At 45.3% G+C, this 27,474-nt stretch overlaps 1 protein-coding gene across 1 annotated transcript; it reads left to right on the top strand.

Annotated features, from left to right (window-relative positions):
• Window positions 1-1,461: 1,461 nt before the first annotated feature.
• Window positions 1,462-26,721, top strand: CSF2RB (colony stimulating factor 2 receptor subunit beta). Its single transcript, XM_028747748.2, has 14 exons — window positions 1,462-1,651; window positions 5,520-5,694; window positions 7,516-7,642; window positions 10,842-11,008; window positions 15,953-16,110; window positions 16,665-16,845; window positions 18,024-18,162; window positions 18,262-18,422; window positions 18,980-19,122; window positions 19,216-19,378; window positions 20,465-20,555; window positions 22,120-22,189; window positions 23,037-23,116; window positions 24,107-26,721. The coding sequence occupies exons 2-14, from the start codon at window positions 5,634-5,636 to the stop codon at window positions 25,176-25,178; spliced, it is 2,613 nt and encodes an 870-aa protein (XP_028603581.2). The 5' UTR covers window positions 1,462-1,651; window positions 5,520-5,633; the 3' UTR covers window positions 25,179-26,721.
• Window positions 26,722-27,474: the final 753 nt, after the last annotated feature.

Below are 27,474 nucleotides of genomic sequence, written 5' to 3'. Positions count from 1 at the left end.
GCTTGGACAGAGGTGATGCTTGCTGAAAACCCAAGAGATAAGAGAGAATGCATTCTTTTACAGCTAAATACAACCAAACTCACTTAAGATGCTAGAAAGAGGAAGCTGGCAGGGGCAAAGGACAGCTGGTTCTCATCAAGCCACACTTTGAAGCTGCACATGCAGGGGAATAGTGGGGGGGGGCAGGGGGTTGTGGCCCCGGTCGTGGAATTTTGAGGGGATGCGAGCCAGGCGCCCCCCCACAAGCACCAGCTTCCGTTGGGATCCCCTTCCTTCACAACTTGCTGCCAGGGGTTTCTGGGCACCAGAGCCCAGCCCAGCTTAGCCACCAAATCCCCAGCCCCCTCCTCACTCGGGGCACTTCCTGGATGGTGAGTGAGGTGGGCAAAGGGTGAACCCAGCCCAGCCCAGCCCGGTTCTCCTTTCCACAGGCATCAGGTTAATTTGTCCACCAAGGGCTGCGTTGGCCAGTTGGGCTTCCCCCTGCACAACCGGGCAGGTGGTGCAGTGCAGCCCTGCTTGGCCCTGGTCAGGGCAGGGTGTGGGTTCGCCTCAGCGGGGTAGATGTCCAGAGCCCAATTCAGCAGAATGAACAGGAGAGCCACAAAACACAGTAAGGCAGGTTTGTCCCATATTGTAGTAAGGGAAGCATAACACAGCATCGTCTAAAGATCCCCACTGATCACTCAGTCAACAAGAAAAACCTCTAGGTTTTAGCACATTGTGTTAAGAGCTTTTCAAGTTCATTTAAGCTTTAAAATGCCATGAAATTACAGCCCTTAAGGGCCACACCATTAATGGATGTGCTATTCAAAAACATTTGTGCTGCTACAGTGTGGTATCCTATCCTATGGTCACTAACGGTTGGCAGGATGCAGCTGCTTCCCTGACCGCCTATCATTGACATTGCTGAGGCTCACCAAGAGAGGAAAGGGCAAAGCAGCAGCAAGGTCAGCACAGTGCAAATGCATTGGCAGAACCAGTCCAGGGCTCCTGCCAGTATGTTTGCACCGCACTGGCCTTGCTGCCGCCTTCTTGCCCCACCTAGTAATGCTGGTGATGCCATGTTGGGTTAGCACCACCATCATCCTGACCTGCCAACCACTACTGCCTGTGGTTTGTTCCAGCATCACCCCTACCTTGAATCTGGGTGGCTATTGGCAGAGTGGTTTGTATGAGCCCCAGACCTGTCTGCTCAGTGGGATGGAGTCTATGGAACTGAAGCTAAATGACATCATCTGAGTGGTCCCAGGTTCCCCACTTGTAGTTACTATGCACGCACAGTCTTTTATTTCCATGTTGTCTCCAAGCGGAATGTGATAGGAAGGGAAGAGTGGCAAGAAGTGCTCATTTGCCAGCCCCCAAAACATGTCACACTTTGTCAGAAGAAGCAGGAAAGTTGTGCAATCTGTATAACAATGGAAACAGAACAACTTCCTCTTCCATTCCAGAATCGATTTTGAAAGGAGGCAGCGTATGAGAAAAGGAAACCGAGACAAAATTCTCAAGAACAGCTCTCAGGCACTGAATGTACGATTCACCCAGGCTATTTGAAGACCAAAGAATGGGAGATCTCCTATATCTCTGAAGAAGACCAAAAGGCTTAACCCTCCCTTGGCTCTAGAGGAAAACATTACATCTCTTGCTTCAGGTAAGGAAACTATCTTTCTAGAGACTTGGAGAATTAAATGATAAAATCATTGGATTTTGGGGTGGGAAAGAAAAGGCATTTCCCATGCATTTGATGAACTGAACATTGTCATAGGATAGCCTCCCCAAACCTGGTTCCTTCCAGATGTTTTGGACTACAACTCTCATCAGTGCCAATTGGGGAAGGCTAGGATAGCAGATCATTATACTCAGGAAAATGGAAGCTCCCTGCTTTGCTCTTTCAGGTACAGGAGACAGGGGAGGAAAAGCAGGAGAAAAACACTCTTTCCTGAGATAAAGCACAGTCTTTCTCTCTCTGAAATGGAAGCCGGAGCCTTTCATAGGAGCAACCAGCATACTTGGTCCCATTCGTTCCACCCTGAAGCCTTTCCCTTGAGCTGATGATCAGAGGCACCTGCCTGGCAGTTCTTTGCCCTTGAGAAGTGCTCCTCAGTGGGCTGCTGGTGCGGTCAGGCACAATGCACACTTTTTCAACCTTTTGTTGTGCCCTAATCTGGCAGATAGGGACGCGGGTAGCACTGTGGTCTAAAGCACTGAACCTAGGGCTTGCCGATCGAAGGTCAGCGGTTTGAATCCCCACGGCGGGGTGAGCTCCCGTTGCTTGGTCCCTGCTCCTGCCCACCTAGCAGTTCGAAAGCATCTCAAAGTGCAAGTAGATAAATAGGTACCACTCTGGCGGAAAGGTAAATGGTGTTTCCATGTGCTGCTCTGGTTTTGGCAGAAGTGGCTTAATCATGTTGGCCACATGACCCAGAAAAACTGTCCGCAGAAGCGGACAAACGCCAGCTCCCTTGGCCTATAAAGTGAAATGAGCGCTGCAACCCCAGAGTCATTCACAACTGGACTTAACTGTCAGGGGTTCTTTACCTTTACCTTTTTTTAATCTGGCAGATGGAAAAAGGTGTCTTTCAAAAATTATTCTTAACCCCCCCCCCAAAAAAAAACACCCTTGGCTATTTTGTCTACATGAAACATACTTGAAACATTGCTTCTGGTTGAAGCTTGCTCTTGCACAATTCCATAGACTTTTTTTAAAAAAAAAGATGCATGTGCACAGGTGAAAAATACCTGCGTACATGCCCACAATGAACCTCAAGTTTCTGGAACTCACGAAGGGGTGGGGAAGTACTAACTGAAGGCGGGGGCAACAACACATAGTACAAATGCACCCCCTCAAGCCCTGCCTGCTAATGTGAATGTGAAACATTGAGACTGGTTTTGGAGCCATGAAATTGAAAGCACTCATATGTGTACAATGGGGGGGAAATGATACACACACGCATTCCTGTGGACACAGCTATAGTCAATGGCCAGGGAATTGGTTGTTGTTGTTGTTGTTGTTTAGTCGTTTAGTCGTGTCCGACTCTTCGTGACCCCATGGACCAGAGCACACCAGGCACTCCTGTCTTCCACCGCCTCCCACAGTTTGGTCAGGCTCATGTTTGTAGCTTCAAGAACACTATCCAACCATCTCATCCTCTGTCGTCCCCTTCTCCTTGTGCCCTCCATCTTTCCCAACATCAGTGTCTTCTCCAGGGAGTCTTCTCTTCTCATGAGGTGGCCAAAGTATTGGAGCCTCAACTTCATGATCTGTCCTTCCAGTGAGCACTCAGGTCTGATTTCCTTAAGAATGGATGCATTTGATCTTCTTGCAGTCCATGGGACTCTCAAGAGTCTCGTCCAGCACCATAATTCAAAAGCATCAATTCTTTGGCGATCAGCCTTCTTTATGGTCCAGCTAGGGAATTGGTACCCTGCCCTAAAAAGAAAGGGATGGAGAAGATACATAAAACAGCAGGGGGATGAGGCAGATGGACCAGAAGGTAGGCAGGTGGTGGTGTGTAATGTTGTGAATCCATTCATGTCATGCAGATTGCTGCAACCTTTTCCTAATAAAAGTATCATTCGCCAAATAAGGCCCATTTTACACTCCTATGGAGCATATTAGAGAAGTGTCTCTTTCCTGGTCCCTCTTTCCTTGGAACATAACTGTGTTTTCAAGGCAATAAGCATTCATCCTGATAAGCTTGTGGGTTGTTTACATGTCTTCTCATTAGCCATTTGTTGATGCCACAACCTTGATGCACCTTCCAAGCAGCAAGAAGTCCAGTTTTCATTTGTTGTGCTAGGATGACAGAGAACTTTAATCTACTTTAATCATGCAGACTAAAATTCCTGCATGCCTTTGAATCCCCACCCCCATGCAAAATGCTACAGACTGGAAGCATCCAGAGTTTGGAAAGTGAAGTCAAGGGTAACAAATCTCCATAAACTCACAGTTAAACTGTAGGTCTGAGACAGTAAGTCAAACAAGCCAATTGCTTGAGTTCTGAGAATGGTTTAACAATTGATCCCTCTCCCTTTTCCCAGGGAACACTGGGAATTGTAGTTCCATGTGGGGAAATGGTCCCCCCCCCAACTCTGAGCACCCTTAACCAGCTACAGTTCCTGTGATTCTTTGGGGAAGCTGCTAAAGTGGCGTAAGTGTGCTTTAAATGTACGGTGCAGATACAGCTAGGCAAATAAAATGTCAGCAGGAGATGTGATCATGGGTCACCCACATCATGACTAATGTGATCTTGAGTGATCACAGGATTCTTTCCTCTCATCCCCACACATAGAAGTTTCTCCATGAGATGTGGCGAGAGTGAGAGTCCTTGTTTTAGCTCTGTAGACCAGTTTCGGTCTGACCTGAAAAGAAACCGGAGCAGTTCTTTCTGGAGGTCATAATGATGAATCAGAGCAGTGGGGGCCCAAGGCGTTTCAGCACCTGATGCAAAATGCCCTGCTGCCTCCATGATGGGGGTGCAAACTCCATAAGCAGTTCCCCCTGCCAGGCAGGCAGTACATGCTTCCAGATCTACCCCCCGCCGGTGGCAAAGCTGGGTGGCAGAACGCCCCCACCCTTTTGCTGACCTGGCAGGAGGGAAGATATTCCGCAGAGCTTTGCCACCAGCCCCTCTGCTCCTAGAGACAGGGGAGACCAGAGGCAAAGCTGGGCAGCATAATGGGGGTAATATCATTTGGGGCATGCCTCCTGAGGCAGCTGCCTCATCCAGCCTCATGGGTGAGCTGGCTCTGAATCAGTCTTACATTAGAATGTAAGAATAGCATTGCTGGACCAGGCCAGTGGCTCATGTAATCCAGCAACCTGTTCACACAGTGGTCAACCAGATGGCCGTAGGGAGCCTGCAAGCAGGGCCTGTGGTTTCCAGCAACTGATAATGCCTCTGATAGCAGAGGAAGAACATAGCCATCATGCTTAGTAGCCCTTGATGAACGTGGTTATCCTGCCCTTTATTTCTGCTGACTTCGCTAGACGGTTTTAAAAGTCAGCGGTGGTTTGGCACCAGGGGGTTTCAGAGTGTCTTCTGGGGAATCCTAGCATTCCTTGAAAGCTGATCATGGTTTCTTGGTTGAGAAGAGCAGATGAGCTTCCCTGACAGGTAACTTTCCTACCGCTTTCAAGCTTCACCTATCATACAATTACAGCAGAGGGTTCTCTGTTTGCTCAGAGAGGGCAAAACGGATGGCAAGTGCTCTACTTCGACTGGGCTGTTTGCTTATTCCAGCAGCCCTTCTCAAACTGGTGCCCTCTAAATATTTGTTAGACTACAACTCCCTTCTCTCCTGGTCATTGGCCATGCTGGCTGAGGTTGATGGGAGTTGTTGACCAAGACGCCTGGAGAGCAGCAGGTTGGTGAAGACTGCCCCAAAACAAATAAGAGTTTGGGGCAGATATCAGACAAGGCAATGTAGGTGAGTGGGGGTTCATTGAACATAACAGATTTGGAGTTAAGTGGGAAGAGAGAAGTATCCTTGATTTACACTTTTACTCCCACCTTCAGCAGGTAACCCAGGAAGAGCTGCAACGTGAACAGGTACCAAGAAGTTGGGCATCAGACAGCGCTCAGCCCAAGGAGCGGGACAATTATTCAAGGATAAACAGAGACAAGAGGAACATGAGAATCTGCAGGGTGGCCTTGGCTTTGAGCCTCTTGTCTTATGTTGTTGAAGCTCAGCGTGAGTTTTGTATTCATTGTCTCACTCTTCCCTCTCTCTTTTTTCTATTCTCCTTTAATTTATTTTCTTTTTCCATGCTCCTCTGATGCCGAGTGTTCTGTTACACCCTAGTGCAAAGGCTGCAAACCTTTGGAGGCCTCTGAGAATATCTGGAATTTTGAGAGCAAAAGCTGTGAGCACCATCAACTCTGGTTGATTCTTTCCCCTTCCCATCCCCCACCAACAGATTGAAAAAGAGAAAGCACACACATATACACATAGAGAGAAGGAGAAGGAGAAGGAGAAGGAGAAGGAGAAGGAGAAGGAGAAAGAGAAAGAGAAAGAGAAAGAGAAAGAGAAAGAGAAGACAGACAGACAGAGAGAGAGAGAGAGAGAGAGAGAGAGAGAGAGAGAGTCTTTACCTTTCCATGAGATCTAGGTAAAAGTTGAAGCCAGTAGAATTAAAATGGATCTTTGTGAATTTGCATGATTTTACATAATATCCCACTGACCAACACATCAAATTTAAGCAGGGGTCACCAACTTTTGGGGGTCTTCTGGGAATATTTGCAAGCCAGAGAACCCATTGTGGTTACCACAAAACAAAGCACGTCCTCTGTAGGCACATGCACATCTGCAAGCACCATGTTGGCAACCACTGTGTTACACCAGGAGATGGAACCAGGGTGGACAAGGCTATGAAAATGAAGGGGTGGGGTTATTGAGAAAGCAGATGACGCGGTGGCTCCAATTGACTTCAGTAGACCTAGGGGGCTTCTATGTGGTAGAGAGAGGAGGGAGGAGGCAAAACCCAAATCATATCTAGAGACATAGGAATCACCATGAGGAGATTTAGCTTGGACCCCTCATGTCATTCAAAGCATGCCCCTTTTTTCCCTCCCATACAAGGGAATGGATGGCATTTCCTACAGAGTAGAAATATAAATCACTGAACTGAGAGAAAATTTTGCAATTAGGAAGGGAGCAGAAATTCAATGTAGCCCACATTTAAAGTCGAACCTACCAAACCCACATTTTCTGAAACAACACGCAAACTGAAACACAGCAATTCTTCAAAATCTATACTTCTCCAAATTCTGCAATTGCAATTCTCCAGGAAAGTAATGTGCACAAAAAGTGGTAAAATATGTTCAGAGACAGCTATGTGTAGGTTCTCTTCAAGGATTTCTCTGAATCAACATGCAACATGATAAGAATCCATAGTCCTGAATCACACCTAAGATGAAAGAAATGAATTTTCTAATAAAGTGAAATTAATGGTTTCATGTTGGAGTCTCCCCTCCAGAGTTCTTGCTTTCGAAGAGGATCATCTTAAGGACAGTTACAGAGTGACCTGATACCAGGGAGATTTATAAAAACAATCCAGAAATCCAAGTTGATTACCCATGGTCTGAATCAAGATTATGAATTTTCATCATATGGCATGTGTTAAATAGTGTACCAATGTCCAGTTGTTTGTGTTTTCAGCAGTAAAAGATCTGCTAGTCACCAATGAAACTATTTTGCTAGCCAGTTCTTCCTCCTGCTCCTCTCCATCTCTACAATCATTTAGGAATTTAGGATTATACTTCATACTTTACATGAAATTGAGTCTAGTCCCTGAAAGCTCATGCCACAATAAATGTGTTGTTCTTTCAAAGTGCCACAAGACCCTCCATTCTCAAGACTATGAGGCTAAGAGGAACATTTATGTTCCTTAAATCCATGAACAACCACCAAGAGATTACAGAATGTATTATTCATTAACAGTTTGTTCCCTGCTTCTTTGGTTCTTCCCCGACACCAGTTTATATTCTTATGAATTTTTCCTTTCCTTTGCAGAGAAGTTACCTATGGAAACTCTTGACTGCTTCAGTGACTATGTGTCACACACAGCCTGCACCTGGAATGAAAGCCGGGATGCAAGGAACTTTGTCAAGATGAAGCTTCTTCATAGCGACATATATCAGTGAGTGCCTAACCTCTAATCCCTGAGGATAGGGAACCTGCGGCCCTCCAGTTATTGCTGTACTCCAACTCCCATCAGCCTCAGTCAGCATGGCCAATGGCCAGGGATGATGGGAGTTGGTCCAAAAGCACCTGGGGTGGGGAACAGGTACCCACCCTTGTCTTATCCATTGCAGAATAATGAAAAAAATAATGCTGGAGGCTGCTGGGCCTAAGGGTGGAGATGCTTGAGGAACTGGATCTTTGCAAATCCCAATATGAACAGGCCTGATCTCTGCCTCCCAGACTCCCAGGTGTATGGATTCATTCACTTAGTTATCAACCAGTTGTTGTTTTTTGCACTTTCCAAGTGCTCCTGTGCAGTTCTCGGCTCAAAAACTCTTTTCAAAAATTCTATATTTTGAGAGAGAGGGAGAAAGAAAGAAAGAAAGAAAGAAAGAAAGAAAGAAAGAAAGAAAGAAAGGTAGGTTTCAAAATGCGCATTTTAGATAAATCCAAACTAATGGGTTCAAATTGCAAGAAATGGGGCTGAAACTAAACACTGAGAAGGGATTTCCTTGTGGTGCTCACAGTGGAACAGGCTGACTTGGAAGGTAATGTGTTCTCCTTCCTTAGGAGTTCTAAAGGAGTGGCTGGCTGGTTGCTGTGTAGCAGCAAATTCCCTGCATCAGCTGGCAGTTGGACTTGACTCCTTGAGTCCTCTTCCAACTGCAGGCTTCCAAAATACATTTTAAAATGTGTAATTCAATACATATTCTTCAAGGAAGGAAGGAAGGAAAGAAGGTGTGGATGAATGCAGAATTGGGATAGGGCAGACCGATGGGTAAATACATGTGAAAATGGCATGGACCAGAAGTAGACAGATTCACCCATCCCTCAGGTTGCTTTCACAGAAAGAGCGCCTCCTCCTTGCCACAGTCTCCTGCCCTGCACCTCATTAAACAAATTGTCTGTTTAATGAGCATGCCTTTTAATGAGCATGCTGAGGATGGGAGGAGAGGCAGCACATGCAATCATGCTCCCCTCTGCACATTCTTTGTAATGTGTGGAAAAGGGCTATGGTCCCTTTATGGGAGAGGAAAAAATAACAAGGGGGCGGTTTTGTTAGGCGTGGGGGGCACTTCTCCAGAAGATGAAGTGGTGATGTTTCTTTCCATTTTCCATCTTCCTCTTCTGTGTTCCTTTGAAAGAGGAACTGAACCTTAACTTAGCCTGACAAAGGGGAAAAAAGGAAGGAGTGGTTGTTAAGAGTAAGAGGAGGTGGAGGCCAGCAGGATACAGAGGCATGAAAATGACAGTCAGTGTGGTGTGGTGGTTAGAGGAAAGGACTGGGACCTGGGAGACCAGAGCTCAAATCTCCACTCACCCACAAAGCTCACTGAGTGGCATGGGCATAGCCAGGATTTATTTGGGGGAGGGGGCAGGCTTTATGCTGTAGGGGCAGAACTGAGTTATCTGTGATGCAATTGGTCAGTTAGTTAAATATTATTTACTTGATTTGGAGGGGCAGCTGCTCTCCTGCACCCCCTGGCTACATCCATGCTGAGTGCCCTTGGTTCCAGTCATTGTTGCTCAGCCTAACCTACCTCTCAAGATGGTTGGGAGGATAAAACAGGGAGGTGATGAGAGCAGTGCATGCCACCTTGAACTTCTTGGGCAGGCACCTTCAGTGTACTCTCTTACCAACCTTTTCCAGCTAAACAATGGTTTCTGGCCAGATCTCACAAGCAGAGAATTGTGCCCCATGTTAATTAAGGACAGCAGCAGAGGTGTAGCGATCTGGAGTCACAGGGGTTTGAAGAACCATTACTATTTCTGCAGCAGGGGCCCTGAAAGCTCCTTGCCTTCAGGGTCCCAGAGCCACCCTATCAGCATGAAAGGGGAAGTTTTTAGTCACTGAGAAGATGTCTTCTTGTCCTTTGTGCTGATTGGAGCCAATAAGAGTGAAAGGAGGTGAGTCTGTCATTAAGGATTGGCTCCTAATATCACTCTGGAGAAAGCGAGTAGTAGCTCCGTGTGTTCGAAAGTCAAGCATTTAGAAACATGAAAAGCACACGAGCTCTTAGTTTCAAGAGAAAAGTGTGCAAGTTTTGTTACACACAACGGAACTTCAAGCAGAACAAAACTTAAGTCTCTCTGAAATAAGATACTGGAACACTCCAAATCATTTGTAGATCTAGCTGAAAGGCAGCACATGGAGATCTGCATTGATCATTATAATGCATCTGTAATTATTATTATTGTATAATTGTAAGGTTATATATCTTAGAAGGTAGTATTACCGTATTTTTCACACCATAGGACGCACTTTTTCCTCTCCAAAAATGAAGGGGAAATGTGTGTGCGTCCTATGGTGCGAATGCAGGCTTTCGCTGAAGCATGGAGAGTGAGAGGGGTCGGTGCGCACCGACCCCTCACGCTCTCCAGGCTTCGCATACCTCTCCGCAAGCAGCGGGAGCGCTCCCGCTGCTTGCGGAGAGTTGCCTGCATGCTGAAGCCTGCGCGCACTGAGATCAGCACATCCAGGCTTCGTGGACCTCTCCGCAAGCAGCGGGAGCGCTCCCACTGCTTGCGGAGAGTTGCCTGCATGCTGAAGCCTGCGCGTGCTCAGCTCAGCGCGTCCAGGCTTCGCGGACCTCTCTGCAAGCAGCAGGAGCGCTCCTGCTGCTTGCGGAGATTTGCCTGCATGCTGAAGCCTGCGCGCGCTCAGCTCAGCACGTCCAGGCTTCGCGCACCTCTCAGCAAGCAGTGAGAGCGCTCCCACGGCTTACAGAGAGGTGCCTGTTTGGGGGCTGGGGTCGAGCTTCCCCCGCCCCAGCCCCGCGCCTGGGGGGGAAATAATTTTTTCCCTTTATTTCCCCCCAAAAAAACTGGGTGCGCCCTATGGTTCGGTGCGCCCTATGGTGCGAAAAATACGGTACCTTAGAATGGGGCATGGCTGTGACTATCCTGAAGGAACCCTGCTCTGGGCAGCAGGAAGTGCCTTTTCTATGTTTGAAACATTGGGGCAGGATGTCTATACTCCCAAGATCCCCCCTCAATCCTGTTAGCTTATATGGCCCATCTTTTTTATAGAGCTGTAACAAGCATTGTGCATCATCAGACTCATTCTCTGGGACTCTGGGTTGTGAATGAATGCTTGTAGAATTAACAACTTTGCTGTTACCAGTAAATAAAATGAGGCTTTCTGGTGCTTATAGGAATAACCTCACACAGATGACATGTCATTCAAAAGAAGAAGATTCACAGATACATTGGAGCTGCCGCAAAAACCAGACAATTTTCAATGTCTGGTTGAATAATATCTTCATTTTCAAACCAGATCAGGAACTGAAAGTCCAGGTGAATGTCAGCCTCTTTGATAATGGTATGTACTCACGTCCTCCAGAAACATGAAAGGTGGACTCATGCAATTTGTCTAACAACAACAATAATAATTTATTTATACCCCGCCCATCTGGTTGGGTTTCCTCAGCCACTCTGGGTAGCTCCCAACAGACTATTAAAAACATGATAAAACATCAAACATTACGGTATCCACTGAAAAGCACAGGGTGTAGCAACCTTGCTGAAACTAAATAGATCTGTGCCTTGATCGGAGAGCACCCACGAGCTCTGTGTATCAGTCTTAAATCCCATGGAAGAAAGGTGGGAGTGGGAAATAACATTACAACAACATTTGTTGAACTTTTTTTAGAATTGCTCCCCACAGAAATTGTTGGGTTTAACTTACATTTACACTTAGGTGTTGAGGACACAGAAAAGAACAGTGACTGTGGTCAAACTTCAAAGAAACAAGCTCTCCATTATTACTGGCATCTCCTTTCCTGGGCTGTCAACCTGTTGCCCCAGATGATGGAGACTACAATATGCAGCAGCAGCAGCAGATAGCATGAGAGCTGAAGCATGATTTGATGAAGTGAACATGCGCAATGCCCGACCATTTTGCCTGACATTCTTTGAATCATTAAAATTAAATGCAAATTTTATGCAACAACTTTATGCAAAGTTTATTGCAAATAGCATACTTTTCATTTTGTCAGATGGATGACAAATCTATACAGGTGTTAAATCACTCTGCCTTTCATATCTGAAGGGCAGATGAAAAATAAATCCAGAAAGCTGAAATATATGTCAGGAACATTGTAAAGCACATTACACAGTAATAAAGGTTGTCTGTCAACTTTTAAGTTCACAACATATGAACAGGAACATAACATCAGGTATACTTGTTGTGTCCAAATATATTTATACCTGATTTAGACTACCTGGGCAGCTCCCAACAGGCCTGGGCAGGCCAGGTCTTCCTGTTATATACCTGCTGGGATTGACAAGGCATCTGACCCTCACCTGAATCTCCTGACGAGTGCTTTGGTCTGCCCACCAGATACCAGGCACTCTGCTATTCAAATTGGGCCCCAGTGTTTTTGTTACAATCCCCTTCTCAATTAAGCAATCAATTTTGATATAGAATTTAAATTCTCAAAACGTTCTTGTTTGTTAATTTGAGCAAGTAAACTACTGCTCTCACTTCATTACAAACAGTTACTACCTGTAACACACCTGAGCAAACCCGCTCCTCTTCCTTTCACAGATATTTTTTTGCCATTTTCAACTGTAGCTGCTTCTAATTAGTTATCATTTAACTCTTGGGGGAAATAATTAGCATCACACATCATGTGCATGGAAGTTGCCAAACCAATTAACCAAATGGAAGGATTACTGTTAATAGCACCAGTTTTCCTATAACTTGATATTGCTGGATAGTTTTGATGGAACTTTTCTTTATTAATGCCACTTTGTTTTGTACAATTCCTTGCAAATGAAGGAAAACAACTTTTCTGCTTGTATATGTTGATAATATAATTTTGGTTACTGAGGACAAACAAGATTGTACAAAAACAAGATTGGGTGCAGGCCTGGCCAGGACATAGGCGTCCTGACTGTGACAAAGGTGATCTGTGCTTGCTTGCTTGCTTAACAGCTGTTGGGAACTTCAAGGTCCCTGTTCTCCCTTCTTATGGTCTTTGTACTGGACATGGAGACTCCAATAGAGAGCATTCCATGTCAAGAAGAAGGGCAAGTGGACATCCTATCAAATGACAGGGCAGGAGCTACACAGAGCAGGGCCTTTTCACTGGTGGTGCCCATTGTATGCCTCGCTCTTCCCAGACCTGCTCTCTTTTGGCCTGTATTTTGGAGCTTTATAATTTAGGAAGACTTTGGAAGAACTGGTTGATAAACCTTAACAGTTGCTGATGTATGAGCAGATTTTATTTGCTGCTATTCTGGGCTTCTGGTGCACCAGGGTTTACACCAGCGTAATAGAGATGGCCAGGATGCCAGATGGGATACAATTTATGAGCTTTCTCCATTATCTGCACAGCAGAGGGTGTTCAGTCAACAGTGCAAAGGCTGAGCTGAAGCGTTCCCTGCTGGTTACCTGCTTTCAGCAATAGGGGTTGCTGTTTGGTAGTACCCAGTTGGTTAGATGTCAGATTCTAGAGCTCCCTATTGGTAGCTCTTAGGTCGTTCACAAAATACAGAGTCCATTCATAAAACATAGTGTTCATTCATAAAGGAGTAACATAAATCTCCATTGCTACATACTGGGTGTATATTTTAGCGGTTGAACGTACAGGTTAATGGCCATGCTGTAGTGTAGTGGTTATGCAACTGTGAATAAAAGGTGGCTGGGCTCATTGTCATGGGGTTGGCAGGGGAAGAGATGACAAAACTGATTTCCAATAAGTGCCCCCCACGCTTTATTTCCATAACAAGTCCTTGAGTCTGTACTCTGAATAGTGACACCAGGGACCTAGAAGGTGCAGGCTTGTCAGTCCAACCCCTGCATAGTCTCATCAGGGCTGACCTTAAGGCAATTGGAGCAATTTGGCCCCTGCATCAGGGCAATCTAGATGGATTTTATTTATATCTATAATATTTTGCAGACTTTGGCTGTGAACTGGGGCCCTACAAAAAAAACAACAACAAGCCAAATCAAGCTGTGAACTGGGGCCCCACTGGCTAGCCCTGAGTCTCATAGTTGCTGGGCCTGAGTTGCCTTGCACTTGCATGAAGTCTTGGGTTTACAATTTTGGGAGATGGGAGATTGCGGCACTGGGGAGAGGGTAGGCTGATGAAGCCCCCTAGACCTAGAGGCCCGAGTTGTCTTGCCCTCGCATGAAGTCTTGGGTTTGCAATTTTTGGAGAGGGGAGACTGCTCGCTGGGGAGCGGGCTGGCTGGAAAGACCCCCTAGATTTAGAGGCCCTAGGCTTCAGCCTACTTAGCCTATACATAAATCTGGCACTGGGTTAATGCAGCGGCTGCCCCTCTGCCACCGCCATTGCTGCAGCATCAACGTCCTGAACATGTATTGTAGCATTTATTTATTTATTTAGCCACGCCCCCCGGGCTGACCAGATTGGTCGACCCAAGGAGTGACGCAGCCCCTGGGCAGCACTTTGGACATGCCTGGTCTAGGTTAATGTATGGTAACCCCTCTAGCCCCCACCATAACCTTCCCACATCACCATCAGGATGAAACAAAAATAGATTTTGGGGGGCTCATTTTAAATCTGAATGTGCTGAGAGCCCAAGTAGACATTTGATGAAGATATGGCATTCTGAGTCTGTGGTGAACATTGAAATCAGGGATGGAGAACCTTTAGTGGCAAGGATGTTATTGGACTCCAACTTCCATCAGCCTCAGCCAGCAAGAAAGGGGAGCTTAAATATTTCCATCCTTCTGATTCTTCTCACCCTGAATTATTTTCTCTCATTTGTTAAGAACCCACTTCTTCCCTCTAAGTCATGCCCTCACACTGTTTTGGAGATGTTCAGTAGAGATGCATGCTCCTAGAAGTTGATGTCAGTCTTCCCCTAAATATCCTGTTCTGCAGCGTGCCAAATCTCATATGGAGGATGCGGCAGTGGGCTTAATTTAGTCAAATCTTGGTGGTCTAGGGCAGCCACTGATGGTGATGTGGAAAGGTTAGGATGGGGTCTAGAGGGGTCAGAACAAGCAGTGTCCCATCTAGGCCACAGGTAGCCAACGTAGTGCCATCCAGATGTTAGACTCCAGCTCCCATCATCCCTAGCCATTGGCTATGCTGACTGAGGCTGATGAGACTTGGAGTCCAACAACATCTGGCAGTCACCACGTTGGCAACCTCTGAAGCAAGTGGAGTCACTTTCAGGAAATCATTTGGTTCAGGAAAGTGCAGCAGAGGGCATTCAGGTTCATGTACAGCATGTGCCCAGCCTCCTTCCCCAAACCAATAACAGGCCCACTTAGGCACAAACTCAGTGGCTTGGAAAGAGTAGAATCCAGGCCAGGTGCTATTACAAGGAAAAGGATTAGCAACAATCAGTCCAGTCCAAGAGCAAGGACCAAAGTTCAAGAGTTTGAGATTAGCAGTAGGAATTCCAAGGCTGCACGGGAGTTGCAAAGTTGTTGATAACTGAGACAGCCTGACATTGGGAAACCAATTAATGCACATAATGTGCTAGAACGTCTATGTCTTCGTTCATTCCACAGGAGATAGCATTGAACCTCTCAATTTTTTGTAATTTAGCAGTTTCACATTGTCATCTCTTTGCGATGTAAAAATATTTGAAATATCATTAAGTTAGACTTCTAAAGCTGACACAATCAGTGTTTTGTTGGTGAAGACATCGGATCAATAGACCTTGGGCCTTGACTGAATGTCAACTAAACCATCTTTATTGCTTTCTTGAATTGATCCACAAGCTGCAATCTTAAGCACACCTCCAGGGTGGGAAATTCCACTGAAACCAATTGCCTCCTGTTCCAGTTAAGAGTGGATAGGTCCAAGGTGCAAGAAATGAAGATTTATTTGTTATACTTTGTTAGATGCTTTATAAAGCAACTTGTCTAAGCATTGTACGGATCAGTTAAAACACCTGTACAATGCTTGTAGGACAATTGCACAGTAAATCTTAAAACTCCAAGAGCCAAGCAGAAGACAGGGAATAAAATTAGGTGGTCTTAAAAGACTTGGGGAGAAGGAAAGGTTTTTAGCCTGACACTGAAAAAGTGACAACATAGATGGTAAGTGACTTTCCCTATGGGGAGTGTTCCATAGCCCGAGGGCCACCACCAAAAAGGCCCCCCTCTGAACTTCAGATTGAAGGAATGCATAGAGAAAGACATTCTTAGATACAGTCAGCAGGAGGTAGATACAAGAAGAGGCCTTCTGTCATGTACCACGCAGGTACCATAGGCAGATCTGTACCTTTCCACCTGAGCAAAGATTAACCTGTATTTTTCTTTATTCACTCTTCCAGTACAACCTCCTACACCCCAGGTTCGAGATGTTGTTGTCACAGAGGATGGTGACTACCTATTGGCTTGGGAAGCAGGGGGTGGAACAAATAAAAGACATTGGCTGGATGGAGCCCTGGATTTTGAAGTGACCTACAAAAGGCGCTGGGAACTCTGGGAGGTATCTATGATCAACATAGGTATCACATCAACATTTCTGCCTGCACTTAGTCATGCAATGAATATTATTATTATTATTAGAAAAAACCACCACAAAATATTATTCTACACAAGAAGTGTATTCGATACCATTAGTAGAAGCGCTGACTGATTTTCAAAAATTAAGAGTTTTAAATGGAGTACAGAAGGTAGCACTATAGAATTCACTACCCCAAGATATAATGACCGCCACCTTGGATGGCCTTAATATGAGTTTAAACAATTTCAAAGAGGATAAAGCTATTAGTAGCTGCTAGGGATGATGTCTCTATACTCTCTCCAGTATCAGAGGTGATAGACCTCTGAATACCAGTTGCTGGAGAGAACAAGCGTTGGGAGTGCTGCTGTGATTAGCTCCCACTTTTGGCTTGCTATAGGCCCCAAAGCTGGCCCCCGTGAGAATGGGTGGCTGGAGTACATAGAGTATATGATATATGGTGTCCCCCCGCTCGACTATGGAAATGTATTTATCTTTCTTTCCACCCTCTATGCAAATTTCTCTCTCTCCCTTGCTAGGATTCCACTTCTATCTTGGTGCCAAACACCTCCAGATGCCTTTTCCTCCACGATTACCTTATGCCTGGGAGCCCCTATGTTGCTCGCGTTCGAAGCAAACCAAGACAAGGCAGTGGTCTTGTTGGTCATTACAGTAAATGGAGCCATGAAGTCTATTGGGAGACACCGAAAACATGGAAAGGTAATACTGCAAAGAGATGGTTTTTCCTTATGGTTATGGCTGTATGTTCTAAGGTGTTGGAAGAGCTGCATGCCAGTTGGATAAGATTTATGCTGGAAGATTAGCTCTGGATGAGTTGCACTCTGGATGCTCTTGCACATGCATATCTCATCGCTGTTCTTCTGTAGACACCCATGGTGTTGGGCAGCCTTTCCCAACTTGGTGCCCACCATCAGCTTTGTGTTTGTGATGCCATTAAGCAGCTTGTGAAGAAGCTTCAAGTTTTTCACTGAGATGAAGCGAAGATTTGAGACACACCCAGACATTTCGATCACTCTTGGAAAGAACTCCATGATGCTGGTGGTTCACCTCTAAACATGATGGGACGTCTGTTGGAGTTAACCTGTACCTGTCATGACCCCAGAGTCCAGCAGCAATCAAGACTCAAGGTCATGGGCTGCAAAGTCTACAGCTAAGGAGTCTGACCAAGTGCAGAACTCTGAATCTGCTGCTGGAGATCAGGAGACACCTGAGCCAGAAGATCATAAGTCTCCAGAAGATGCTTATAATGACTCAGTCTGCTCTCAACCTTTCTTGGAGCATGTCAGAAGCTGTAAACTCTGATCTGCCTTGTCCATGACATCCAATATTGGACCAGGAGGTGATGGTACCTTCAGCTGCACTCATTCTAAATAGACTTAAGCCTATTGGATACAAGGCTTCCCTCACATTTACTAACCCACTTCCCATCTTATTGTTCCATGCCCCTTAATTCAACAAGTGGTGAGGACTCCAGGGATGCACTGTGTACATAGTTTCTGTTTCCTTTGGAATTAATTCATTGGATGCTCCCTGACCTTTGGCCTTGATGTCTGCGTCTGGTCTAGCAATATTTGGAGGACCCAGGCTCCCCATTTCTGATCTACTCATTGGTGGCTTCCACAACACTAATGACAGTTAATTTGCACTGGTGTCTTCTCTGCAGGACAACCCCTATTTCTGTTTTGATCAATGAAGTGTTTTGTGTTATATAGTTTGGTTTGTCTTATTTGAGAAGCCTGATATTTAATGGACCCCCTTTTTCATTTCTAGTTGCACTTCTTACCAAATCCCTCCGCAATGTTACTTCCCTGTGTTAGCTTTTGCCAAGCTCTGCATGACCCTAGACAGGGCTTATTCTTTCTGGTTTCTCCCATTAGATGATGCAGAAGCTCAGCCCAAGAACCTCCGCTGTCTATTTAATGGCATTGATCAGCTAAATTGCAGCTGGGAGGTGCGTCAAGAGGTCACAAGTTCAGTCTCATTCACACTCTTCTACAAAGCCAGCCCAGAAACAGGGTGAGATTTTCTGTATGAAGCAAAAATACCTCCAAATATCCTTGCCTTTTTAAAAAAAAATACCTTAACTTCCTCTTGTTGTATCTTCCTTGTTCCTAGAGAGAAGGAATGCTCTCCAGTCCTTCAAATGGAACTGCCTTCCACCCGATATGTCCTGCAAAGCTGTTTGATCAATGTCACCAACCCCAAGAGGATAAGCCAATATCTTGTGACTGTGCAGCCAAAAGAGGAAGAGAAAGTGATGGAGGCAGCAAAACACAGTAAGGCCCCTTTAGAGTCCACAAAGCTTAATTCTATGGGGTACAGGCGGGGCTCCTATGATTTTGCTTTGCTTTGTGACTTACCTGGGCAATGTCACCTGTATGCAGTCATGAAGAAGCAAATGTGAGGATAAGACAAAGTCACGTGGCCGAACCCAGTGCCAGTGCCTCTTACAGGGAGACCAAGTGAGGGCCAAGACTCTGAAGGGAAAAGGTACAACAAACTTGTGGGAGCTGAGCAAGTCTAGATCTGGTCCATAGCTGAATGGAAGACCCTTGTCCCGTTACGGAGGGAACAAGGTTTATAATGACATAAAATGAATTAGACACTCCATAAGGAAAGAAGCACATCAGTCTGAGACTCTGAGGATGCTTTTGGTGTTGCCACTTCTCCAAGGGAGCTGGCAATGCATCCTAGTCCCTCAGTGAAGTCCTAGGGGCTCCTGGGGGTAAACTCCTGCTTTTCTTGGGCTCGCCCTGACCTTACCCTCGCAAATACTCTTTAACAGGTTAACAAGAGATAGGTTTCTGTTCTTGATGCATCCTTTGTTTTCCAGTCAAGGCAGGCCCACCTTTCAAGCTGTCTGTGTCAACCCAGGACAACCAGGAGTACAGCCTCAAATGGGAAGTTAGGAATTCGACTCTGCGAATTCCAGAGACATATCAAATCTCATACTGGAAAACCGGAAAGCCTTCGGAGGTGAGCAGTAAATAAACTGTGCTCCAATACAGTAGTTTGAGAAAAGCAAAGTGTTATCTCCTCCCTCGTTTTTCTCCTCTTTTCTCTTCTCAGGACCATTTGGGCAACAGTGATGACACATGGTTCACCTTCCCCTCAGAGTTGCTGGAACAGGACACAAGTTACACAGCAAAGGTGCGGGCAAAAGTCCATGGTTACTCATATGATGGTCCATGGAGTGAATGGAGCAAGGAAATTGACTGGACAACACACAGGGGTAAGCCACAAATGGAGTTTCCAAACAAGGGCTCTAGTCCACCTTTCTTCTCTAGGGGAAAAGGTTCTATTGCTGTCTTCAGAAGGTGATATGCTGAAGGGGTGGTATGGACAGGCATGTGCTGAGCAGAGGCGTAGGAAGGGGGGTGCAGTGGGTGTGGTCTGCCCCAGGTGTCATGACAAAATGGCAGGCGAGTGGGCGGCACACCTCGTGCCTGGCGGCAGCAGCTCTTCTGACCTGGCGGCAGAGAGCAGCTCTCCTCAGCCGTGGCGAGGTGCACCCGGCCGCAGTAGCTCCTGCGGAGAACAGGAGACAAGTGAGCAGCAGCTTCCCTGCCTCTCTCCTGTTAGAATTCCTGCTCCATGATTGCAGGCATGGGATTTTTGTCTATCACATGACGGTATATGTTTTGACTCCACAGATTGGGAAGTGACGGAAACAGGATGTTTGTGTTATTGTGTTCCGTGAAGTGGGAATATTGTCCTTTGTTCTTTTTCTCTTTGCTGTCTGATGCTAGAGAGAGAGGGAGTCATGTTGCAGTGCTCCGTGTGTGTTTATATGTAAATAAGGTAGATTAGCCAAAATGCTGAGTTGCTGAGGTCTGTTACGCAAACTGCACAAACTCTGCAGATCCCTAAGTGTGCCAGTGTCGGTTAGAAGAAAGCTTTTGAAGCTCCCGAACAATCAACCAGAAGGCAGAAAACATGGCAGTTGAGCATGGTGTCTCTGCCAGGGTCCTACTCAAGTGTATGCCAAGCTCCTGACATCTCCTACCCTGAACTGTGGTGTGTGGGAGGGCACCCTCCACGCCACGCCCCCCTCGGGAGCACACCCCGCCCTGGGCAGTGCGTGCATATGCTCTGCCGCTGATGCTGAGGGCACATTACAGTAGCTCAGTCCGGAAGTCTGCTTGGCATGCATCTAATGTTTTCCCTGGGTGTGACATCTTAAGAACACTTGAAGCAAAGGCAACGCTGCTTTGATTTCAAAGTCAGTTTTCAAATTTGAAGTGCAATTTGCTTTAACTTTCCTTTCAATTGATCTCTCAGCATTCTGATGATGTTGCAATCTTCTGTTTGGTTTCAGTTGTGCCTCCTTGGAGCATTATACTGATTGCAGCAGTCTCTGTCATTGTGATGATGGCAGGCATGTGCTTTTGCCATAGTTATCTTCTCAGGTAAGCATGTGTTGCAAATGGGTTGGGCATCTGGATACATTGGCACACAATAGTGAAGTGGAGGGTGGGAACTGGCTACAAGGGGTTGCAGAGCTCTCAAGTGGTGGCTGTTGCCATATAGTCCATGCCACAGTCCATGGCATACAGCTGCTCGTCATGTGGACTGGGTATTGTCTTTTTACCCACACCTCTATAAATATTCCAGAACATACATTCGCATTGGTGATGCATTGCACATGGACAGCTCACAATTTGTTAACATCCACAAAGAGGAGTGTTCTCCACCCTTTCTGCATCTGAAATATGTATATACATGCAGGCTACGCTGGGTGGCATAGTGTCATGGCAGTGTTATTATTATTTGTCATGTACAAAGTGCATAGAATTTATTCTGTGCTGTGTGCAGATTAAAAACATTGTGGTTCCTGCCCACAAGCATACAATCCAAAGGCATGACACAAAAGGGTTAAGGGGTGAGGAGGGAAGAGGAAAACAAGGAAATTCGGGTGTCAGTTCTAAAAGCGATATACTCATTTTTATAAGGGTTGAAGGGGGTGAGGGTATTCCAAAAATCCTTACCCTCTTTGTGCATTGCAAAATGTGTTTGTGTGTTGGGGTGTTGTTGCTGCTGAACAGTCTCTGGCTAGGGTGGAATTCTCCAGCAGTTTTGGAGAAGGCTGCAAAAGAAACTTTCAGTACCTTTCTCATAAATTTCTCGTCTGTTAATGCCACTGTTTGAAGGGAGCAGTGAGCTGAAAGACAAGAAGTGGAAGGTGCAGAGGCCAAGCCCACTGTTTCTTTCGACAATATTAAAATAGCATGAAACAAAATTAAAAGTAGATCTGCAAATTGTGCCCCAAATTCTCTCTCCTATTCCCAGGATGCAAAATTGGGAGTGGGGAAGTCGGCTGACCTAAAGAAAATTTGGGTTTTCTGAGAATTTTCTTACCTCCCCCCCCCCCCATCAACATAGTATTGTGGACAATTTCAGTCTCCTGTTGAAGAATGTTCAGCCAAATTTCAGTCCACATCTAATGTGCATAATGAGTAGCTTGAATGGAAACTGTTGTGGGGAGGGGGGAGCCAAATTGACTTGGTCTCTAACCCAAGCTAATTGAGAGGTCCTGGCTGTCTCATCTCTCATTCTGCTGCTTCCAGGTGAAATGGAGGCTTTAAATGACTAAGAATCTGCTGACCACATGCTCTCAGCACTGCCAGATTTGCCTGGTTGCTTAGCTGGCAGCAACCAAATGTCATCTATTATTTTAGACATCCTCTCAACATCTGGAATAAAGACCATGCATCACTGTGGTTGAAACAGCATGTGGAAAACACTTGAAAACACTTTGGGTGGCAACAGCAGTAATGTGGAGATCCTTCTAACGTGGTGGTGCTGGTTCAAGCAGTGAACAATCCTATGGATGCCACATTGAGCAGCTTCCATTCAGAAGCTGTTTCATGCGGCATTTGTTGAAGTATAGATGGACTGATGTTTGCCAACCACAGAGAGCAAATGGAAACTCTTCTTGGTCTGACTGACGTTGCTTTAATGTCTTCATTACAGGAAGAGCAAGAATTGGAAGGAAGCCATCCCACACCCTCCCAAGACGCTTCTTCTCCCAAACCTTTTCCCGGTGAGAGAGATTTCCTTTAGACTGGAATTAGCATCTCTGCTTCTGCCTTGCAAAAGTGTACTGGGCTTCTTTGTTTGAAGGCATTCCTTCTGATACTTTTTTGTATTGAACCATCTTCCATGAGATACTTCAGCACTGTGTGTTTGGCCTTGGTCATGGTCCAAGGACATTAAGGCTCTCCCATGTGGGTGACCAATTTCAGGCCCATGTCACTTCTGACTGATTCACCCCAAGTCTGCTTCATTCCATTTCCACATTAAAAAAAAATATCCACATGAACAACTGCATTTAAATCCATATTTTCAAAACCATGCATTTCAAACTCTCTTATACTACTTTAAACAGTCATGGCTTACCTCAAAGAATCTTGGGAACTCTAGTTTGGTAAGGGTGCTTATAATTCTTAGGAGAAATCTCTCAGAGCTATAATTCCCAGCACCTTGAACTAACTACAGTTCCCAGGAGTCTTTGGGGGAACCATGACTGTTAAAGTGATATATAAAAGTGCTTTCAATGTATGGTGTACATCTTGTTTTGAAAAAGGAAAGATATCTTGATTTTTTTTTTTTTTTGAGCCAAGATCTGCACTGGAACAGTCTGAAAATGTGAAACGTAGGAAATTCCCTTCTATTAGAGTCAAACCATTGATCCACCTAACTGATACACAAGGTAGGATCTGAATGAAGATGAGACCAGCTGTGTATGGTCATTAAACCAGCACACAGGTGCCCATGAGAAAGCAGGAATATGCAGATGCCCTGTATTACTAACGCACTTGGGACATGGTCTCACCCGCAAACACCCTGTGTTTAACTTGTATCCTCACACTGCCCTTGTATCCTTTCAGAGACTAGAGTTGCTAAATGGCTCAGAGGACAGTAGTAGCCAGAGCTCTAGGGAGGAAGTGAACAGCTGTACGTTGGAAAGGTGAGTACATCTAAAGGAAGGACACACTGCTTGTCCAAGGCATTCTCAGAAAACTAGCTGGTATGATTCCAGGCCATGTATACACTAAGGCAGCAATCCTATACACATTTATTTGTGAGTAAGCGCTGTTTAACTCAGCGGGGTTTCCTCTGAGCAGGGGGCAAAGAATTGTACTGGTTTCTGTCACTCTAATTAGCTGCTTCCTGTTCACTAGCAAGCCAACAATGGCTCGGAAAGTGGGCACATAGAAAGAAGCCGCAGACCATTGGTCCATTTAGTTCAGTATTGTCTACACTAATTGTCAAGCAGCCCCCACCCACTTCGTTTCAGGCAGGGGACAATCTCAGCCCTACCTGGAGATGTTGGTGGCAGGGGTGGCTGCTGAGCCAAGGGGGCAAAATCTCAAAGCCTAGTAAGCAAGGTGCTGGGTTGTGGGAAGGAGGTGTTGGGCTCTGACAGGGTCTTAGAGTCTTCCCAGCTCCTTCTGAAAGCCTAGTTGGTGCTTACCCAGCTTTGGGAAGGAGGTAGGAGGGCTCTAGGACCATGCCAGAGCCCTTACACCTCTTTCCAGAGCCACGCACTGCCTTAACCACTTTTGGGAAGACAATGCGAGGACTGGGTGTTTGTACACCAAATTTTGGTCTCGCACGGGGTGCTATAGTACCCAAGTTAGCCACTAGCTGGGGATTGAACTTGGGACCTTCTGCATGCAAAACAGATGCTCTGGCTCTGAGCTATGGCCTGATAAGACAGGTTTCCTGATCCCAGCATCTTCAGATGAATTCCTCCTCAGACTTCCCTCTCAACAGAGTTGGTGCATGGGAGGATGCTGAGGTGGGACTTGCATGTATGCCCCTGCCCACTCCCCACATTTAGCCTACACACACTCAGGCAAATGCTTGAGTAGGGGTATTGTCTTGGAGTAACCTGTTTTGGTGGGAAGATCTCTCTTTACTGACTAACATTCTCCACTTATTTCCTCTGCTGCAGCCAGAGGCTGGTTAGTCACCCAGAGCATCTTGAAGCCTCCAGTTCAGGGAAAACAACACCACATTCCACTGCCTTCCAGCATGTGAAAGGAACAGAACTTCCTGTGGCCAATGCCGGACAATTTTTGGATCAGCCTGACAAGCCACTCTGTAGCCGCAAGGCTCGGAAGTTTGATTTTGATGGCCCATACTTACTCTTCCCACCAGAGTCCTCTTCTCCTGAGAACCAGAAGGACTTGAAAGTTGCCTCTTTGGAAAAGAAGGAGACGCCTGTGGCTCCGCAATTTGTGGGACTGCCTCATTGCTCTAGTTTCCAGCAGCTTCTACCTGTGGGGAAAGAGGAAGAGCTGCCAGCGTCTCCTGTCCTTGTCCGAGAGCAGGAGAAGCAACAACTTATTCAAAGGCAAGAAAGCCGAGTGGCAAGTGACAGGTTGGAGAAGGAGGCAAATGAAGGTTTGAGGTCACAAAGGCTTACTAGCACGAAGAACCACGGTCAAAATGAGTCCTTAGACTACATTGCCACCGAAGATCTATCACTAAGTAAAGAGAGGGACTTCTTGCTCCCCTCACCTCTGTTGACTTCAAAGGATGGAAGCCTTCTCTGTTCTGGGATGGCCACAGCTGCCTCTCAATTGACCCCAACCAGGGATGATATATCAAGCTCACAGCTGGACCAGAAGAAGGAAGCAGGTCCTGTGCACCCAGCTAATGCTCCAGTCGTGTCCCAGGACTCATTTAGTGACTATGTCACCAGCATGCCCCAAACCCCAAGATTTAGGCTTCCTTTCTCCCCAGATGAGCCTAAACACAAGGGCTTCCTTTTATTCCAACCTGGTGGCAACAGTAGCCCAGTTTTATTAAGCCAGATAGGTGAATACTGTTTCTTCCCTGGCTCCAAGACCATGGCGGAAGCCTCTAAGAGTCAAGCAGGATCTGTACACCAGCAACTATCAGAAGTTATTCAGAAAGGCACCAAGCCTCTCTGTGAGGACAAGCATTTTGGGAACAAGCTGCAGACCACCCCTGCCCTCTGCCAAGACTTGAGAGTGGGCATGCCTCACGGACATACATGAACATCATTCTGTTGTCTTTCCTTTTGTCACTAGTATTGAGCTTTCTTCCCATTGTGAAAAGCAGAGGGGGGGTGTGCTTGTGTGTGGTCCCTTCCAAGTCTACAGTTCTTTGGTTCTGTAGGAATGGCAGCAGGGACAAGTGCCCCCCTCCTCTCACAACACAGACCTGTTTGCCCTAAAAAGGGATAAATCTCTCTGTTTCAGTGTCTGCCCAGTTCTCATTTCCCCCCAGTCTTCAGTTCTCCACAGCTTCATATCAACGTGTGATTTATTTAGGTATTTTTAAAATGTCCTCGGGAAAATTCACCAGCATACAAATTCTCCCCCCCCCCCAATACAGTATACACATTTTTATGCCATTTTCCCTAATACACACATTTTTGCAGAGCATTCTGTTTGTTATTTTCAGATAGATAGACAGACAGACAGACAGACAGACAGAAGGATAGCTGTATTTCAGTTTTCGTATTGTTCTGGAAAGTGTGGATTAAGTACATTTGCTTTTAAAGGTGAATTGAATTGAATTTCTCTCTTCCCCCCACCCTGCTGCCCCATCTCCCTCTCCTTTTATGTCAGCTATTTATGTATTTATGTATTTCTTTTTAAAAAGCAAGCCTGTCAAGGCTAAATATTAATAGTGCCATATCTAGTTTGGCGAAATATTATTGTGTGTCAGAAAATGTATAGCAGAACAAATAGTGAAGATAAACATTCAGGGACTCGTCCTGCCCACTGAATTCCCAAACATACAAACCCCGTAGGATAGAAAAGATAAAAAGTTTCTCTCTCTCTCTTCCTATCACAAACTGGAGCCTCTCAGGGGGAAATTTTTGTCTTTAATTCTGGCCGCTCGGCTTTATGTTGTTGCATACCACCTCAACTTCTGAGTGGTGAGAGATTCCAGGGGTTCCAGGCACTATATACCCAGGGCTCAGTCTCTTTGGAATGAGGAACAGTGGAGACTGCAGTGTCTTTAGGATATATGGTTTATTTATAAATATATACAGTGCTCTCTTTTTTCAGAAAATAAGGTGCCAGTCCTCATCTGTGGGAGCATTGCTGGTTGTTCCCCAAGATGGCAAGTTAGAGCTGGCATTGCAGGGCATTGGACCAGATGGGGTCTCTTCCAACTTTACAATTCTATGATCCTATGAGGCTCATTTGCCAAAAGCAAGAAACTAAGCCTGTAGTGTCTTCAGCTCAGTATTGTGACATATCTGCCCATAGAGATTCCAAAGGTATCTACTGTTTCAACTTTTAAACACCTCCTGAAAACTTTTCTATTTCTTCTGGATTATGCAGGCAGTTAAAAGTACATCTTTCCATAATAGGGATCTGATTTCTGATTTCAATATTTTTCTGTCATTTTTATTGTATGGTTTTATGTATAATTGTTGTAAACCACTCAGGGTTTTTTTAAATGAATAGTTGTATATAAATATTTTTATGAATAAATAATAAATGCTGGGCTAATTCTCTGTCGTCTGCCAGAGCTAACCCTCAGTGTTACCAAACAGAACAATTAAAATGTCCTATGGTAAGATTGATCATGTTATTATTTCTGCTTCTTTTATTATTTCTGCCCCAAACTTCTTAATTTGGGGGGAACACCCATAAGATGTGTTGCATCCCATTACTTTCTCTCAACTTTTCTGGGGAAAATATTGAAGTCTTTCACTCGAGGGCTTCAATTTTCTTTAAAGTATTTACAAATCTAAATATGTTCAGACATACATTGCCCATCACTATAATGCTTTTTGTAATATTATTTTTAATTTGGAAGATGTAAATCATCTCCAAAGTAAAGCTTTGGAGAGATTATATCTATATCTATCTCTCTATATATCTCTATAACAGAAATTAAATGATGCCATATTAACCATGGAATGCTTAGATAAACATTAAGCCAAACATTTACTTACCCAGCTATATCAGCTATTAAATGATGCAATATGTGATTAAGCTATTAAGTGATTGAATGATCACTAATTAATCATATTTAAGTGAACATTCGGGGAAAGCAAAATAATAATCTATATTTGCTTGTAATATTTTTTGAAACAGATTACAATTTGAAAAGAAGGTTATGACTTTTGAATAAACATTCACAAACTTTTTATTGATAATAATTAGCTAAATAGTTTGAGGATCTATACAACTTTGTAACATGCAGAAAACAGCAGTCTCCAAAGACTGGAACTGAGGGAAGTCGGGGGGGGGGGTGGGAGCGGGTGGGTTTCGTGTGAGAGGGGGGAGGGAGGAAAAATGGGGGGGGGGGACAAGGATGATATGTTTT

Source organism: Podarcis muralis, chromosome 10 (assembly GCF_964188315.1).
Source record: "Podarcis muralis chromosome 10, rPodMur119.hap1.1, whole genome shotgun sequence".
NCBI lineage: Eukaryota > Metazoa > Chordata > Lepidosauria > Squamata > Lacertidae > Podarcis > Podarcis muralis.
The sequence above is the reverse complement of the archived record's forward strand: the minus strand, read 5'-3'. Positions and strand labels throughout refer to the sequence as shown.

What these genes read in the sequence shown, in the direction of transcription:
- CSF2RB (XM_028747748.2), top strand. Translation starts at nt 5,634, where the DNA reads ATGAGAATCTGCAGGGTGGCCTTGGCTTTGAGCCTCTTGTCTTATGTT. An exon ending in GATGGAGGCAGCAAAACACA is followed by an intron (nt 18,423 to 18,979) that starts GTAAGGCCCCTT and finishes TTTGTTTTCCAG; the next exon opens with TCAAGGCAGGCCCACCTTTC. An exon ending in TGACTGGACAACACACAGGG is followed by an intron (nt 19,379 to 20,464) that starts GTAAGCCACAAA and finishes GTTTGGTTTCAG; the next exon opens with TTGTGCCTCCTTGGAGCATT.